Source organism: Neofelis nebulosa, chromosome 4 (genome assembly GCF_028018385.1).
Source record: "Neofelis nebulosa isolate mNeoNeb1 chromosome 4, mNeoNeb1.pri, whole genome shotgun sequence".
In the NCBI taxonomy this organism is placed as follows: domain Eukaryota; kingdom Metazoa; phylum Chordata; class Mammalia; order Carnivora; family Felidae; genus Neofelis; species Neofelis nebulosa.
Window position 1 is genome coordinate 134,440,620 of NC_080785.1, and position 13,418 is coordinate 134,454,037.

At 40.4% G+C, this 13,418-nt stretch overlaps 1 protein-coding gene across 3 annotated transcripts in view; it reads right to left on the bottom strand.

The window, feature by feature from the left end:
- Positions 1–13,418, bottom strand: part of TAFA1 (TAFA chemokine like family member 1) — a 509,748-nt gene that overhangs the window by 108,041 nt on the left and 388,289 nt on the right. For 2 of the 3 annotated variants that reach the window (XM_058726232.1, XM_058726233.1), the window contains one exon: positions 10,516–10,656. In XM_058726232.1, coding sequence (XP_058582215.1) covers positions 10,516–10,656 — 141 coding nt within the window. The remainder of the gene's footprint in view (positions 1–10,515; positions 10,657–13,418) is intronic. The other variant, XM_058726234.1, reaches the window with a different exon arrangement.

Genomic DNA, 13,418 nt, shown 5'->3' on the forward strand with positions numbered 1-13,418 from the left:
AGTACACAGGCGCTGTCACAGAGGAGGACTCGATACTTTTCAGCCAGTATAACTAGCAGTTTTAAACTAGTACTATAACTAGTGACCATACAGTTGACAGGCCTGTTTCCAGATAACATGGACAGACTTAACCTCCCTCGTCCACAGAGAAAAGAGAAGGCCAATATCCAGAAGGGTTCCCAGACGAAAGGTGACATCATGTGTGAGACAGAACTATGAGAAGCACACGTGTCCTGGTTCTGTGTTAGCTTCCTTGAGTCTCGCTATGGAGTAATCTCTGCGCTTGGACTCCTGTAGAGTCTCACAATAACTTGGTTTCTCACTTGAGCCACTACTGAGACTGTTTAGGTTTCCTGCACTCTGAAGAGTGTTGATGAGAACAGGTGTCCAGCAGAAAGCAAATCTGGTGTGTAGGCACCAAAGGAGATGATGAATGAGACCTTCTGAGGAGGCGCATGCAGGCCCTTCTAAATCTGAAAAAATGGGACCTTCCTTTGAAGGAGTGGCTGGTTAACCACGCAATCACTTTACCAGCCTAAGTAATATTAGCTAGAGCTGAATTTGAGTCCATTGAATTTTCCATTGAATTGTTTAAATAATGCAATCTTGGGAGGTGCCTGACTAGCTCACTTGGTGGAGTGTGCGACTCTTGATCTCAGAGTTGTGAGTTTAAGCCCCACACTGGGTGTAGAGATGACTTAAAAAATAAAATGAAAAAAAAATGATACAGTGATGAAAGTACCAAATAATATCAGGGATTATACGTGAAGTAGGTAGGTTGGGAAGGTAAGAGTGTTCCACCAATGTCTTAGCTCGGTGAGAAATCTAGCCTTAGGTAGTTGGTGCATGAAATTTCTTTTCTATGTCCACTCTACCTATTAAGGAGCCTAAGTTCCTCCTTCCACTTCCGGGAATTCATAAGCATCCTGGAGGTCACCTATGCAGTATGGAAGGCTAAGACTCCGGTGGTTATGACTGCTGTTGGAGAGTCAGGATGCAACAGGCTATCTGCCGTTTGTGGATGGTCTCCCAGGAAGGCAACCAAAAGGATATGAAGACAGTGTGTTGAGTTATCATGTACAGTGCTCTCTTGGCTGGTGGTTGGATAGGTGAGTCTGTAGGTGGTGACACACATCTCTGGTGGTAGTGGTAGGCAGCCTTTACTCCAGTGGACCACATTTTTCCTCCTCAAGTGTTCCTTTCTTTCTCCCTCCCTGAGCTGACCCATCATATTACCTTGGGGGGAGGAATAAATGAACTCTTCCATTGTGTATCGGAGTCTCGGAATGGCTTTTGAACTTAAACACCAAATATTTGGGCCTCTATTCTCTGGTTAGTGGGTGATTCATGTTTTGTTGTCTGGGTTTGAAGTAGGCCCTCAAAAATTCCACTAGCTTGGGTGTATTGAGGAATACATCATTAATTTTTCAAAATATTATTCACCTGCATAAATTTCTGCACAGGCTTCAGAAGGGGACATAAGTTTTACCACATTCTTAGATGAAGATATCTGAACACTCCACAAAGAAATGTACCAACATCCTGAGCGGCTTCCAGCATTGTTGCGGAAGGACAGGGCTATAGATTTTCCTAGAAGTGTGAAATAATTCAGAAGGTTTGCTCGTTATTCATATGGACAGCACATTAATAACACAGGACCCTGAAATCTTGCCTTATCTGGGCTGAGGCCCAGCTGGAGAGGGATGAGGAGCTGACTCCTTAGATTTAGAACAACATTTTCCCCCTTTTTTGAAAGAAATAAGAATTGATTAAAAGTGCTCTCATATCAGACAAGAACAGGTATTTGAAAACATCTAAGCTTTTTGGAGATAAATGGAAACGAATGACTTTGGAGCTACTTTCAGGAAATTTTCTTAATGAGTTTGGAATTCTGTATAAGGAAGTACATTCCAACTAGGTAAGGGACAAGAATTTGGTGTTGTACCATGATTACACACACACACACACACACACACACACACACACACACACACACGACATACACACCACTACAAATACTTGTGCAGAGAATTTTGTATCTCCCAAGTGGCTACATTAATGGACTTTACAATGGACTTCCTACATTTATGTCCAGGTGTATGCACTAAATATACTTTCATATATGGTTTTCCCATGGAAATGAAATCAAAATCCTTAGAAGATGCCTTACATGATATCCAAATGGATGAACCTGACCTTGTTGAAGAAATGCAGGGCATGATGTACACATGAACTCTTGCTAAATAAAGTCACCGTGAGCAGTTAAAACGCACGTAGTTCATATTATGTTCCCCAAACATCCAGTCTCATTACCAAATTTCCTATTTATCTTCTTCTCTTCTGGTGAAAGAAATAAAGAAAAGTGGCTAACTAATTGAGTCTGTATGCTGTTTATCACTGAGTATGATTTATAAGTAATTTTTCTCTCCTTCCTTAATACTGGGTATCACCAAACTTTTTATCTCTGCCTATTTGATTGATGAAACATTACATTTCAGAGTTTAATTTACATTTCTTCAACTGAGTGATGCTGAACATCTTTTCCATGTGTACCGCCCATTCTTTCACTGAAAGACAACTATTGGAAGATATTTTCTTATGCTAAAAAAATACAGATTCAGACCAATGTTGCAGTTATATAACACCATTCTGATTTATCAGGTTGTATGTATGTGTTATCCACAGGCCTGAGGGGGCATGGATATATTCTCTAAGGATGCACAGAAAGCTGGTAACAGTGGATGCTTCTGGCAACTAAGATGTGAGAGGTTCAATGGGAAATGGGAGAAGGGGATTTACTCTTCCTTTCTCTGCTGTTTTTGTGTATGTACACTTCTATTTATGCCAAGTTATGTATATTACTTTGATATCAAAGAGGTTTTTTTTCCCCAGAAAATTAATTTTTTTATTAATGAGAATAGCAGGGAAATGACTCTCAGCAAGAAGCATGGATTCCCCTATCGTCAGGGATCAGGCAGGTCACATCAGAGGGCCACATCCAGGTGTGTAATAGAAAGTGGAAAGGCACAGGAAAAACTGGAGTGTCCCTTTGAAAGGCATGCAGTCAGGTTTCCCCATCACTCTGCCAACCTATGGAATAGGTCTGAGGGTAGTTTGTGCCAGTGGGCTACCATTTGGCAACTGCTGCTTTAAAAAAAATGACATCCAGTCTTAGTTTTAGAAGCATGGGAAAATCTGGGGCGCCTGGGTGGCTCTCTCTAAACATCTGACTTGGGCTCAGGTCATGACCTTCCCGTTTGTGGATCCGAACCCCACATCATTGGGCGGGTGCTGTGCTGACAGCTCAGAGCCTGGAGCCTGCTTCCCATTCTGTGTCTTCCTCTCTCTCTCTGTCCCTCCCCTGCTCACACTCTGTCACGCTCTCTTTCTCTCTCTCTCTCACACAAATAAATAAACATTAAAAAAAAAAAGGAAGCATGGGAAAACCTGAAAGCTGAATTTCTGTTGTCTTTATTATGCAAAGGAACAAACGCAGGGACAGACCTTTTATCAGATGGTACAAAAAGCTTTGTCAGTTCCTGTATATCCTTTCTCTCCTTCCTCTTGCTAATGGAGGCTTGGATCCCTCACGTACCTGGGCAGGACTAGGTGCCAAGTAGCGGAGCAAAAGCAAATTTGTATGTAATTCAGAAATTATACCTAGATGTGCCACAATTTTACTAATGATCCTTTAGTAGACCCTCTTCAATAACAGTGGGATCTCCCTTCAGAAATGCCTCTTGATGAAGCCAACTGAGCTCACCGTCCCTTCTATTAAACAAGCTGGAGTCTGCCTTGAAAGAACAAAGCAGGCTTCGAACAGAGACAGTAATGAAGGGACCACAGACTGTTGCTGTGCCATCCCGATCCACCACAGCAATTCATTATCTTCGTATTTCATTGTGTGGACAAGTAACAAATGGCAGAACCAAAATAGGTCATCTTCCCTTGTTCTTGAAAACGGTTAGTATTTGTGAATAAAAATAAGGGCTTAAGCTTTTTCATACAATGTTTGCTCTGGAAGGTCCCTAGATGATTTCCAAACTGCAGCTGAGCCTGACATGTCACAGAGATATTATAAATCACATACCACCAAGACCCATTGTGCGATGCTTGGTTAGCCAGTCTTAGGAAAAACACTGAGCTACTGGCATAGGAATTATTAGTCAGTCTCAAAAGACCTAAGAGGAATTCCTGGAAACAAAAACAAAAACATAGTCCATAAAGTCCATACCAGCATGGCCCAAAGTCTGTTTCATGGAACATTGGGTCTACAGGATATGAATAAGTGTTGAAAAGAAAAAGGTTCTCTAGTCAAGGAAGTTTGGGACATAATGGGTCAAAGTTGAACAAGTTTCTTGTCTACAGAACTTCTCAGAGCCTTTAATATGCTATCGTATTTTGAATGGCTATGAAGGGGTTATTATATGCAGTATTTCTCATATATATTTCATAACATTCTACAGAAAACTATTGCTGAATTTCAAATTTCCTTCAGTTATCAGACCTTTTTCTCGACCGTGGCTGCCTCTAGGGAATGTGTTGGTATGTGGTCAAGAAACTTTTATCATGGTTTTTCTAAAGAAGCAATCTCCAGAAGCTATTTTTACAGATATTCTGGTTCTAGAATCTCTTATCATGCAACTTGAAAAAAACATTCAAAGTCTCAATCTACCGAGTAGATTTCATTTTGTTAAAATTAGTCATAACTGTGAGAGTGAATACAAATAATTGTTTGGACAAATGAATAAAGCTATTTCATAGGTAGATGTTTAATATACCTTCTAAGCACTCATTGTCTCATGTCTCTTTTACATCTCTTTTTATCTGACTCCCCCTTTCCTTGTCCCTCTTTCTATGTCCTCTCTCACTGTCTGTCTCCTTCCCTGTAAGTCTATCTGTTTTTCTGGGTCTGAATATTTGTGTATCTTTCTTGCTTGCTTGCTCTTATCTTAAAGGTTATGTATGATGATCCAGCAGTAAAATGTCTTCTTATATTGTGGGTTTGTGTCTTCACAGAAATAGGCAGGAATATCATTACTTTTCTATTACATTAACTGTACACAAATCTTAGTTACAAACAAAAAATCTGGGATTTCCATAGCTGTGAAAGTTAGGAAGTTCTGTGATGTAAGCTAGTCGCTTCTGGCCGGTATCCAGTATAAAAAGACGACAATAGCAGACAATGTTTGTAGCAATCAGTCATAGAAATGGTCAGAATTCACACTGAATGAAAAGGAAAGGCCTATGAACTTATCATGTAGACTCTTCTTAATAAGATTGATGCCAAAATCTACAGAGAATTAAAAACTCTTCTCTACAAACTAGTACTTGAATGATTTTTTTCACATTTATAGTGCATGAGAATAAAATCCTAAAGAGAGAAAACCACATGAAAAATTCCCCATAAAATAGTCATTTCATGCCACTTCCCCATCTCCATGACACTTCAATCATTCCATAGAACAGAAATCACTATTTATAAAAATGCTTCTAATTGCTCAATGACTACAACCTTAGAAAGGGCAATTAATCAATCCTCTCTGACACAGAGAGGGAAGGGGCAGGTATGGTCCAAAGGACTGGATGTTTCTGAAAGTCTGCACATAGTTGGGCTTCCCCCCTCTTCTCACCTAGAGATTTTGGTATCTCGCAAGAAAGGCTTTGGAAGGGAACGTGTGTTTATGTTACATCCTTGTTTGCCCACACTTGGTAAATAGGACCCTGGAGTCAGGCAGCCCGGGATGGATTTCTGGCTCTGCCACTATTGGCTGCGTGATGGTTAGCAAGTCACAAAATCTCTGTGCCTCAATTTTCTGACAGGCAAAAGGGAAGTAAGAGAAGGAGACACCTTCAGGGGTTGGGGATAGAGTTAAATGAATACGGAGACTTGAACGACTTGAATCATACATACATGGTGAGCCTTCAGGAACATATTAGCCATCAATTTTTTAAATGTTTATTTATTTTGAGAGAGAGAGAGAGAGAGAGTGAGAGAGAGAGAGAGAATCCCAAACAACCTCCATGCCCAGCAAGGAACTCAACAGGGGCTCGAACTCACCACCTTGAGATCATGGCCTGAGCTGAAATCAAGAGTCAAATGCTTAACCAACTGAGCCACCCAGGCGCCCCGCCATTATTTTTATTATTGTTAACAATGAGGAAGGTGCCTTCCTTTCGGATTAGAGAATACTTAACAAGACACAAGAGGGTGTGAGTCAGAGTGTAATGATTTAATATTTGGTCAGAAAAGTGCTAGGCACAAATCCAAGAGCATAACACTTGAAAAAGTCTTTATACATATCACAAAATTGAGTGAATGTTAGTGTTGAGAGTTTCTTTTGGTATTTTCACTTACTAGGTGATAGAATATACTTTTTAAACTCAAAGGCCACTATTTAAAAATTTTTCCCAATATCCTATATTCTACTTTTGAATAAGTTGCTAAGATTACACTGCAAATGTATGTCCCATTTTAAATCATCTGGTCTCCGATTTTGAATAATACAATATATGCTTATTTTAAAATCATAGCTGTTTGTCGGGTTTTGAAAATGCTATGGAAGGCAAGTGACCTGTAATTTCAGAGGAAAGTAAATAACAGCAATTGGAACGCTTACATGGGAAATGCACTATGTACAACAGAATATATTCAGGACAAATATGGTGTATGGGTTGTCAACTACTGTTATGGGGAGAAGCTGGTTTCCATCCATTTTTAGACTTAGAGAAGTGTGCCAAACATTGTAAATATGCCAAAGTGGAGGAAATAGATCAATCATTTATATCCACCTCTGAAGCCCCATGTAGTTATTAACAATAATGTTTTTGAAGAATATGTTTTAAATTGGGAAACATTCACCTCATGTTAAAGGAAACAAGCTGTTGATAAAAAGCACTGTAACATTTTAGTTCAATAAAATACCTACCACGTGAGTTTCTTTTTAGTAACGGGTTAAGCCAAAGAGGACATATACATGTTTTCTTACAAAGTAATGATAATCTCTGAGCAATAATATCCTGTGTGATTTTAAGGTATGGATTATTTCTTTAGTTTTCAGAATTCCTATAATAAACTTGAATTCCTGAAGATGACTTACCAGCATTAGTGATCTCCAGGATAATCAGTGAGAAGCAGTTTTAGGAAAAGGTGGCACTAAAATGCTACCGTGTTTGATTACAATGAAGCACAACTTTGTGAAGCAATGTGTTCTTCCAAGTATTACCCACACTTATTAGTAAGATAGGAAACAGATGCCATCATTCTGCAAGCACTTCATGGGAATCAGACATTATGCAAAACACACTTGACTTCCTTAATCCTCATCCCAAACTAGAGAAGTAGAAACAATTACCATCTCCATTTCAGAGCTAAGGAACAAGTAACAAGCGTATGTGACTTGCCCAAGGTAATTCGATTAGTAATTGGTGTAGCTGAGTTCCACTCATGTCTGTCTAATGGCACAGCTCGTGATCGTAATAACTACACTGGAATGATTATTAGTTTATGTATATGCTTCATTTTTAATTTGCATGAGGAGATTTGGCCCATAAAAATAATTTTTTAATATCTACTTATGTATCTTGAGAGAGAGAGTAAGTAGGAGCAGGGGAGGGGCAGAGGGAGAGAGAATCCCAAGCAGGCTCCAGGCTCAGTGCAGAGCCTGACATGGGGCTCAATCTCATAACCATGAGATCACAACCTGGGTCAAAACCAAGCTCAACCAACTGAGCCACCCAGGCGCCCCCATAAAAACAATGTTGACCAGAGTAACATGTAGACTTTACTCTGACACGCCAACGGAGTCAAGGATTTTGGAAGAGTGGAATGCTTTAGAAAACATAAATCATCAGCTTGATCCTATAGAATACTCTATATTTTATAGACTTTTGCTTGGAAGATAGGGACTAATAGCCCTCTTGCCTGAACCTACCACCTTAAAGGATTCAGAGTTTCCAAAGTCAAGCACACTTGTTCCAACAGACAAAATATTACCATCATGTGCTTTAACTTCTCATAGAAACTTAGGGCCAGATGCCATTTCCCCCTCTGCCAGCATAAACAATGTATTGTTCTTTGTGTCTTACATCCAAATCCTGAAGGCAATTCTATTTCTAGATCATTAGAGATAAAAATGAACTGGAAACAAAATGGAGATTTATAGTGAACAGACTCGATGTTTTTTTCTTTGGCAGACAATGTGAGAAACTATCACGGTTTTACAATATTTATTGGCTTCAAGGGCCAAGAGTTTCCTCCTGCAAGTAAGAAAAGCAGCATTTCTAGTCTAGCTGCTTGCCTTTCCTGCACTGGAGGTACCTTGCCGTGTTGACTTCAATCTACAAGAAATAAATAATCATATCGCAGGTTTTCAACCTCAGCTCCATTGATGTCCGGGGCTTGATAATACTTTGCTGTGGGCGCTGGCCTGTGCTCTGTAAGATGTTTCACAGCATCCCTGGCTTCTACCCATCAGATGTGAATAGTACCCCCATAATTGCAGCAGATGTCTAGGCCAAAAAATGTCTCCAAATAGTGCCAAATGACCACTGAAAATGCCTTAATTGAGAACTTACTGATCTTAGTATATTCCCAAACTTGGCTTTTCCACATCCTTTGGAAAAAAGAAAAAAGAAAAGCTTGGTACATGATGGGCAGCTGTACGTGCCACATGTATGGCTCTCTGGCTATGGCTGATTGGGCAAGGGTTGACACGTTACCCAGGCTGAGCCAGGTATGTTTTGTCTTTTTGGAGAACACATTTAAAACACAGGAACTGAGTCAAATATTTTTGGGCTATATTGTGATCCCCATGAGATCAGAGTTGGCACCATGGAAATAAGAACTTGACGCCAGCTCCTAAGCTATGGGGGTTCAAAAGCTAAAATCTTGGAAGAGGGAACCAGTTCACACAGAGAAAAATGAGGAGAACAGAGATCAGAAAAATGTGTGTCCCATGAACAAAGAAAACAAGATGGCTTCCACTTGAAGGATTTATGAATTGAATCCCATGAGGTTTCCTATAACTGGGCTCCCCAGGATTCTTCTATTTTCTTAAAAAACAACTTTACTTGGTGTAGCTTGAGTTTGTTTCTCTTTCTAACCACATAATAATGAAAATAAATAACACAAGTCAGTCTAGAAGTTGTCCTGCTCTGTCTACATTCTAGAGGTACAACCAGGGATCCTAAGCCAAGAGATTCAGGGTCTAATTGTTGTTGTGTGACCCTGAGCAGGTGACACAATTCTCTGAGTCCTGATTTTCTTACTGAAGAATTTGAACATCACCTCACACTTGGCTTTAAAATTATGAAAGATAAAGATGGGGAGAGATATTTGTGGTCCTTGTGAGCCTTGGCTCAACTATTAGGACATACAAAGTTGTTTTAAAGACGGTGGCCAAGACTTGGTATTACAGTTAGTTACTCTAGGCTTAAGAGTCAGTCAAGCTACAACTTGTCAGCCATGGGACCAATGGAACATTACATAACCCTTCTAAGCCTCTGTTTCTTAATGTCTGAAATGGGAGGAAAAATGTATCTGTCTCAATGATCCCTGTCTTCTGGCCTTCAAGTCCTGATAGTTCACTCCCACATTGAATGGAGATGACTTCACTAACCAATATGATATTGTAGAAACAATGAAGGGTAACTTCTGAGGTTAGATTATGAAAGAGAACGTTATTGTGGCTTCTATATTGTTCTCTTGGATTACTCACTCTGGAGGAAGCCAGTTGCCATGTTGTGAGACACTGAGCTCCTCTGCAGAGGACCACACAGCAAGGAAGTGAGTCCACATGCCAACAGTCTTGTGAGTGAGCCATCTTAAAACCTTCCTCCAGCAGCAGTCAAGCCTTTAGATCTTGACTGCAACTACATGAAATGCCCTGAGCCAGTCACACACAGCTCAGTTGAATTCCTGACCACAGAACTTGTGAGGTAATGTTTGCTGTTTAAAGCTGCTAAGTTTGTGGGGATAATTTGTTACACGGCAGTAGGGAACTATTATAGGATCATTGGGAGGTGTAAATAAGATAATGCATGGTAAGTGTTTAAGACACTGCTTAGCATATCGTAAGCATTCAAAGCATCTCTATTTGTTTACGAATGTATGTGATAAACCCAGAGCAGTGCCTGGCATATAGTAAATGCTCGTTATATTTGCATTGAGTAAATGTTAAGTATTGTTATCTTTAGTACTATCGTCACCATCATCATTATGTATAACCTCATCTAAAATTACTTCCGAAATGAATGGGGCCCTCCAATTTCTTGACTTGAAAAATTACTGTACCTTAATCTCTAAGAAAACATTAAAATAGAGCTATGCGACAATTCCACAGCCAGAGAAACAAGAATTCAAAGTCTGCTGAGGACGGGCATTTGTACAGCCGTCTAACTCTTTGGATGCACCTTGTTCGTTATCCTGAACCGTAGATGAAACAAAAAATATTTATTACGCGCAGTGAACACCTCCATAAACACCTAAGGATAGATGTAAAACTGGCCACTTACCATCGACGCAGGAAGGTCTGTTTCTTGTCGTTCCAGCCACTTTTCCAGGCAGACAGGAACACTTTACTGTTTGTGATCGCTCCTCGATTCGATTCTTATTACAACATCTGTGTGCAGCTATCACTTCACATGTCCCTCCTTCTGGCAAGACAGAAAGAAGAGGGACACTGATTAGAGGGGCCATTAAAGCCTGTGGGGGTACACGTGGAGGGGTCGGGGAGAGTAAGAGAAATTACAGAAAAAGTTTCCAGGAAGTATAATTACTGTGGGATTCTCTCTCACCCTCTCTCTGTAACATCGATACACACATGTATACAAGATTCTATAGTAGGTACGTGCAGTCCTGCAGAAGACAGGTAGTACAGCCCTATACTTCAAATGCACCAAAGACCACCAATGAATAGTGCTCAAGAGGCAACGATTCCGGGCTGTATATGCTGAGAAGCGGTGAACCAGGGAATGCCTGGCGCTAACACAAAATAAAGAGTCTATCTGATTTAAATGCATTATATTTTGGGAGCTCAATCCTATGTTATCTTTCCATTTAGAATTCTCTGAGCTCCCGCTTAATGACAAGCAACTGACACTCCAGTGATACAGAACCAGCGGTGGCAGGAAAACTGCCCAGAAATGAGCTCTCCCGCCCAATGCCCGCCTACTCTCAAGGGGGCTGAATAGAAAATCTAGTTGGGGAGTCATTTCCCAAATCCAGATCTCATCCAAAAAATGATAGAAAGAATTGCTGGAGAAAATAGGTATGTGCTTTAAATGGCATCTCAAATTACAGAGCTAGGCATATGGCTTCACTTAATTGTTACAGGTCAGCCATGCATTCAACATTTATTGGCAACCTAATGTATGTCACTCTCCACTAGGTTCTTAACAGGTGCACTGCTGGGTCTGTCTAAATGTTGGTGAGCATTCAGGTGGGTCTTGCTAGCCTGTAGGATAGCTCTACAGGGACACTAAAGATACTCCAAGTACCCGGAAACCAGAAATTAACTTCCCCAGTACCAAGTTTTATGTTACGAAGAATGCTTTTTATTTGACAAGAATGGACCCGTAACATTTAGGATCCAGTTGGCATAAATTCAGCAAGTATTTGTTAAGCAACCACTGTATACAAGTCACTGTGTGATAAATTGTTAGGGACATGGGTTCAGCCCATACACAGGGGGCACTTAGGAAACACTGGAGAGAAGGAGAGGAGGGAAGGAAGACAGAAGTCAGGAAAGACTTAAGACATGGCCCCATCCTACCCTGAGAACCCACAAAATAATGTAATGATTCTCAAGGCAGGGCTGGGGATGGGGTGATTTTGCTATTTGCCCTCTCCACCAGTGATATTTAGTAAAGTCTGAAGGTATTTTATTTGTCATTGTTGGTGGAGGGTAGGTGGTACAGACATCCAGCAGGTGAAGGCCATGGATGCTGTTAAACAACTCACAATGCACAGGGTAGATCCTACACCAAAGAACTATCTTTCTAAAAATGTCAAGAGTGCCCAGGTTGATAAACCCTGGTTTAATAGGAAAGAAGCAAAAGAATCTCTGGTTCAAGTGAAACTAATTCTACCTCCTCTCAATGGCAGGAAGAGCTTGGGCTTTTGAGCCAGCCAGTTTTCGTCTGCATCTCAGCTCTGCCTCTTACTGTGTGCTTCAGTTTCTTCATCTGTAAAATGGTAAAAATAGTAACACCTGCCTCAAAGGGTTGCATGAGTGCACACCAAGATAACACACGTAGAGGGGTGAGCACTGAGCCTGACACACGGCCGAATGTCCGTATATGCTACCTATGACTATATCTGGTCACATTTATGTTATATTTCCTTGGCAATTTCCTCCTCTTTTCTGCCTCAGTGACTGTGCAAAGATGGTGTGTCCTAGAATACTTCCTCCTACTTCCTATCCTTTCACCCTCCACCCACAACTCAAATGTGTTCACTCATGAACTCTTCTCTGAACTAAATGCAAAGGTCAGTTCCTTTAAGAAAGCGTCCTCACTGCTGCCACTGCTCATTCTCTTAGCACCCTACACATTGCCTCACACAACTGTAACCAGACGTCTGTGACCACAGGCAATTTGAAAGCTTGGCCAGGGCCCAGGTTAGCCTTACTGTCAACAAGCGCTGTAGGTACACTATAATTGTTGGTTGAATGAATGAAGAAGGAAGTTCATTACCTAAAATTAACACCATAAGGCAAGTAGCAATTTCTGTGGATATAGGCCAAAGGGGAGACCCATTTGTTTTTGAAGAATTCGAAAGGCTTCTTTTTTTTTTTTTTTTTTGAGTATCAAAATATTTACTTATTTATTTATTTTATTTTTTAAAGATAATTTGTTGTCCAATTGGCTAACAGACAATGTGTAAAGTGTGCTCTTGGTTTTTGGGGTAGATTCCCATGGTTCATTGATTCCATACAACATCCAGTACTTATCCCAACAAGTGCCCTCCTTAATGCCCGTCACCCATTTTCCCCCTCTCCCCCAACCCCCTATCAACCCTCAGTTTGTTCTCTGTATTTAAGAGTCTCTTATAGTTTGCCTTCCTCCCTCTCTGTTTGTAACTATTTTTTTCCCCTTCCCTTATCCCATGGTCTTCTGTTAAGTTTTTCAAGATCCACATATGAGTGAAAGCATATGGTACCTGTCCTTCTCTGACTGACTTATTTCACTCAGCCAAATTATTGAAAGCCTTCTTAAGTTGTGAGTTGAAAGGGAGAACTTCAGCAGGCTATGATGAAGGGAAAGCATTTCACTAATGTGAAAGGTCACAGCCTTTTTTTAGAACCACGTTTTAATTAATATAGAATTGTCTTAGGTTTATAGAAAATTGGTTAGGATAATACTGCCAGTTCCCATATGCCACACCCTATTATTTCCTATTTCTATTCTGCTAATGC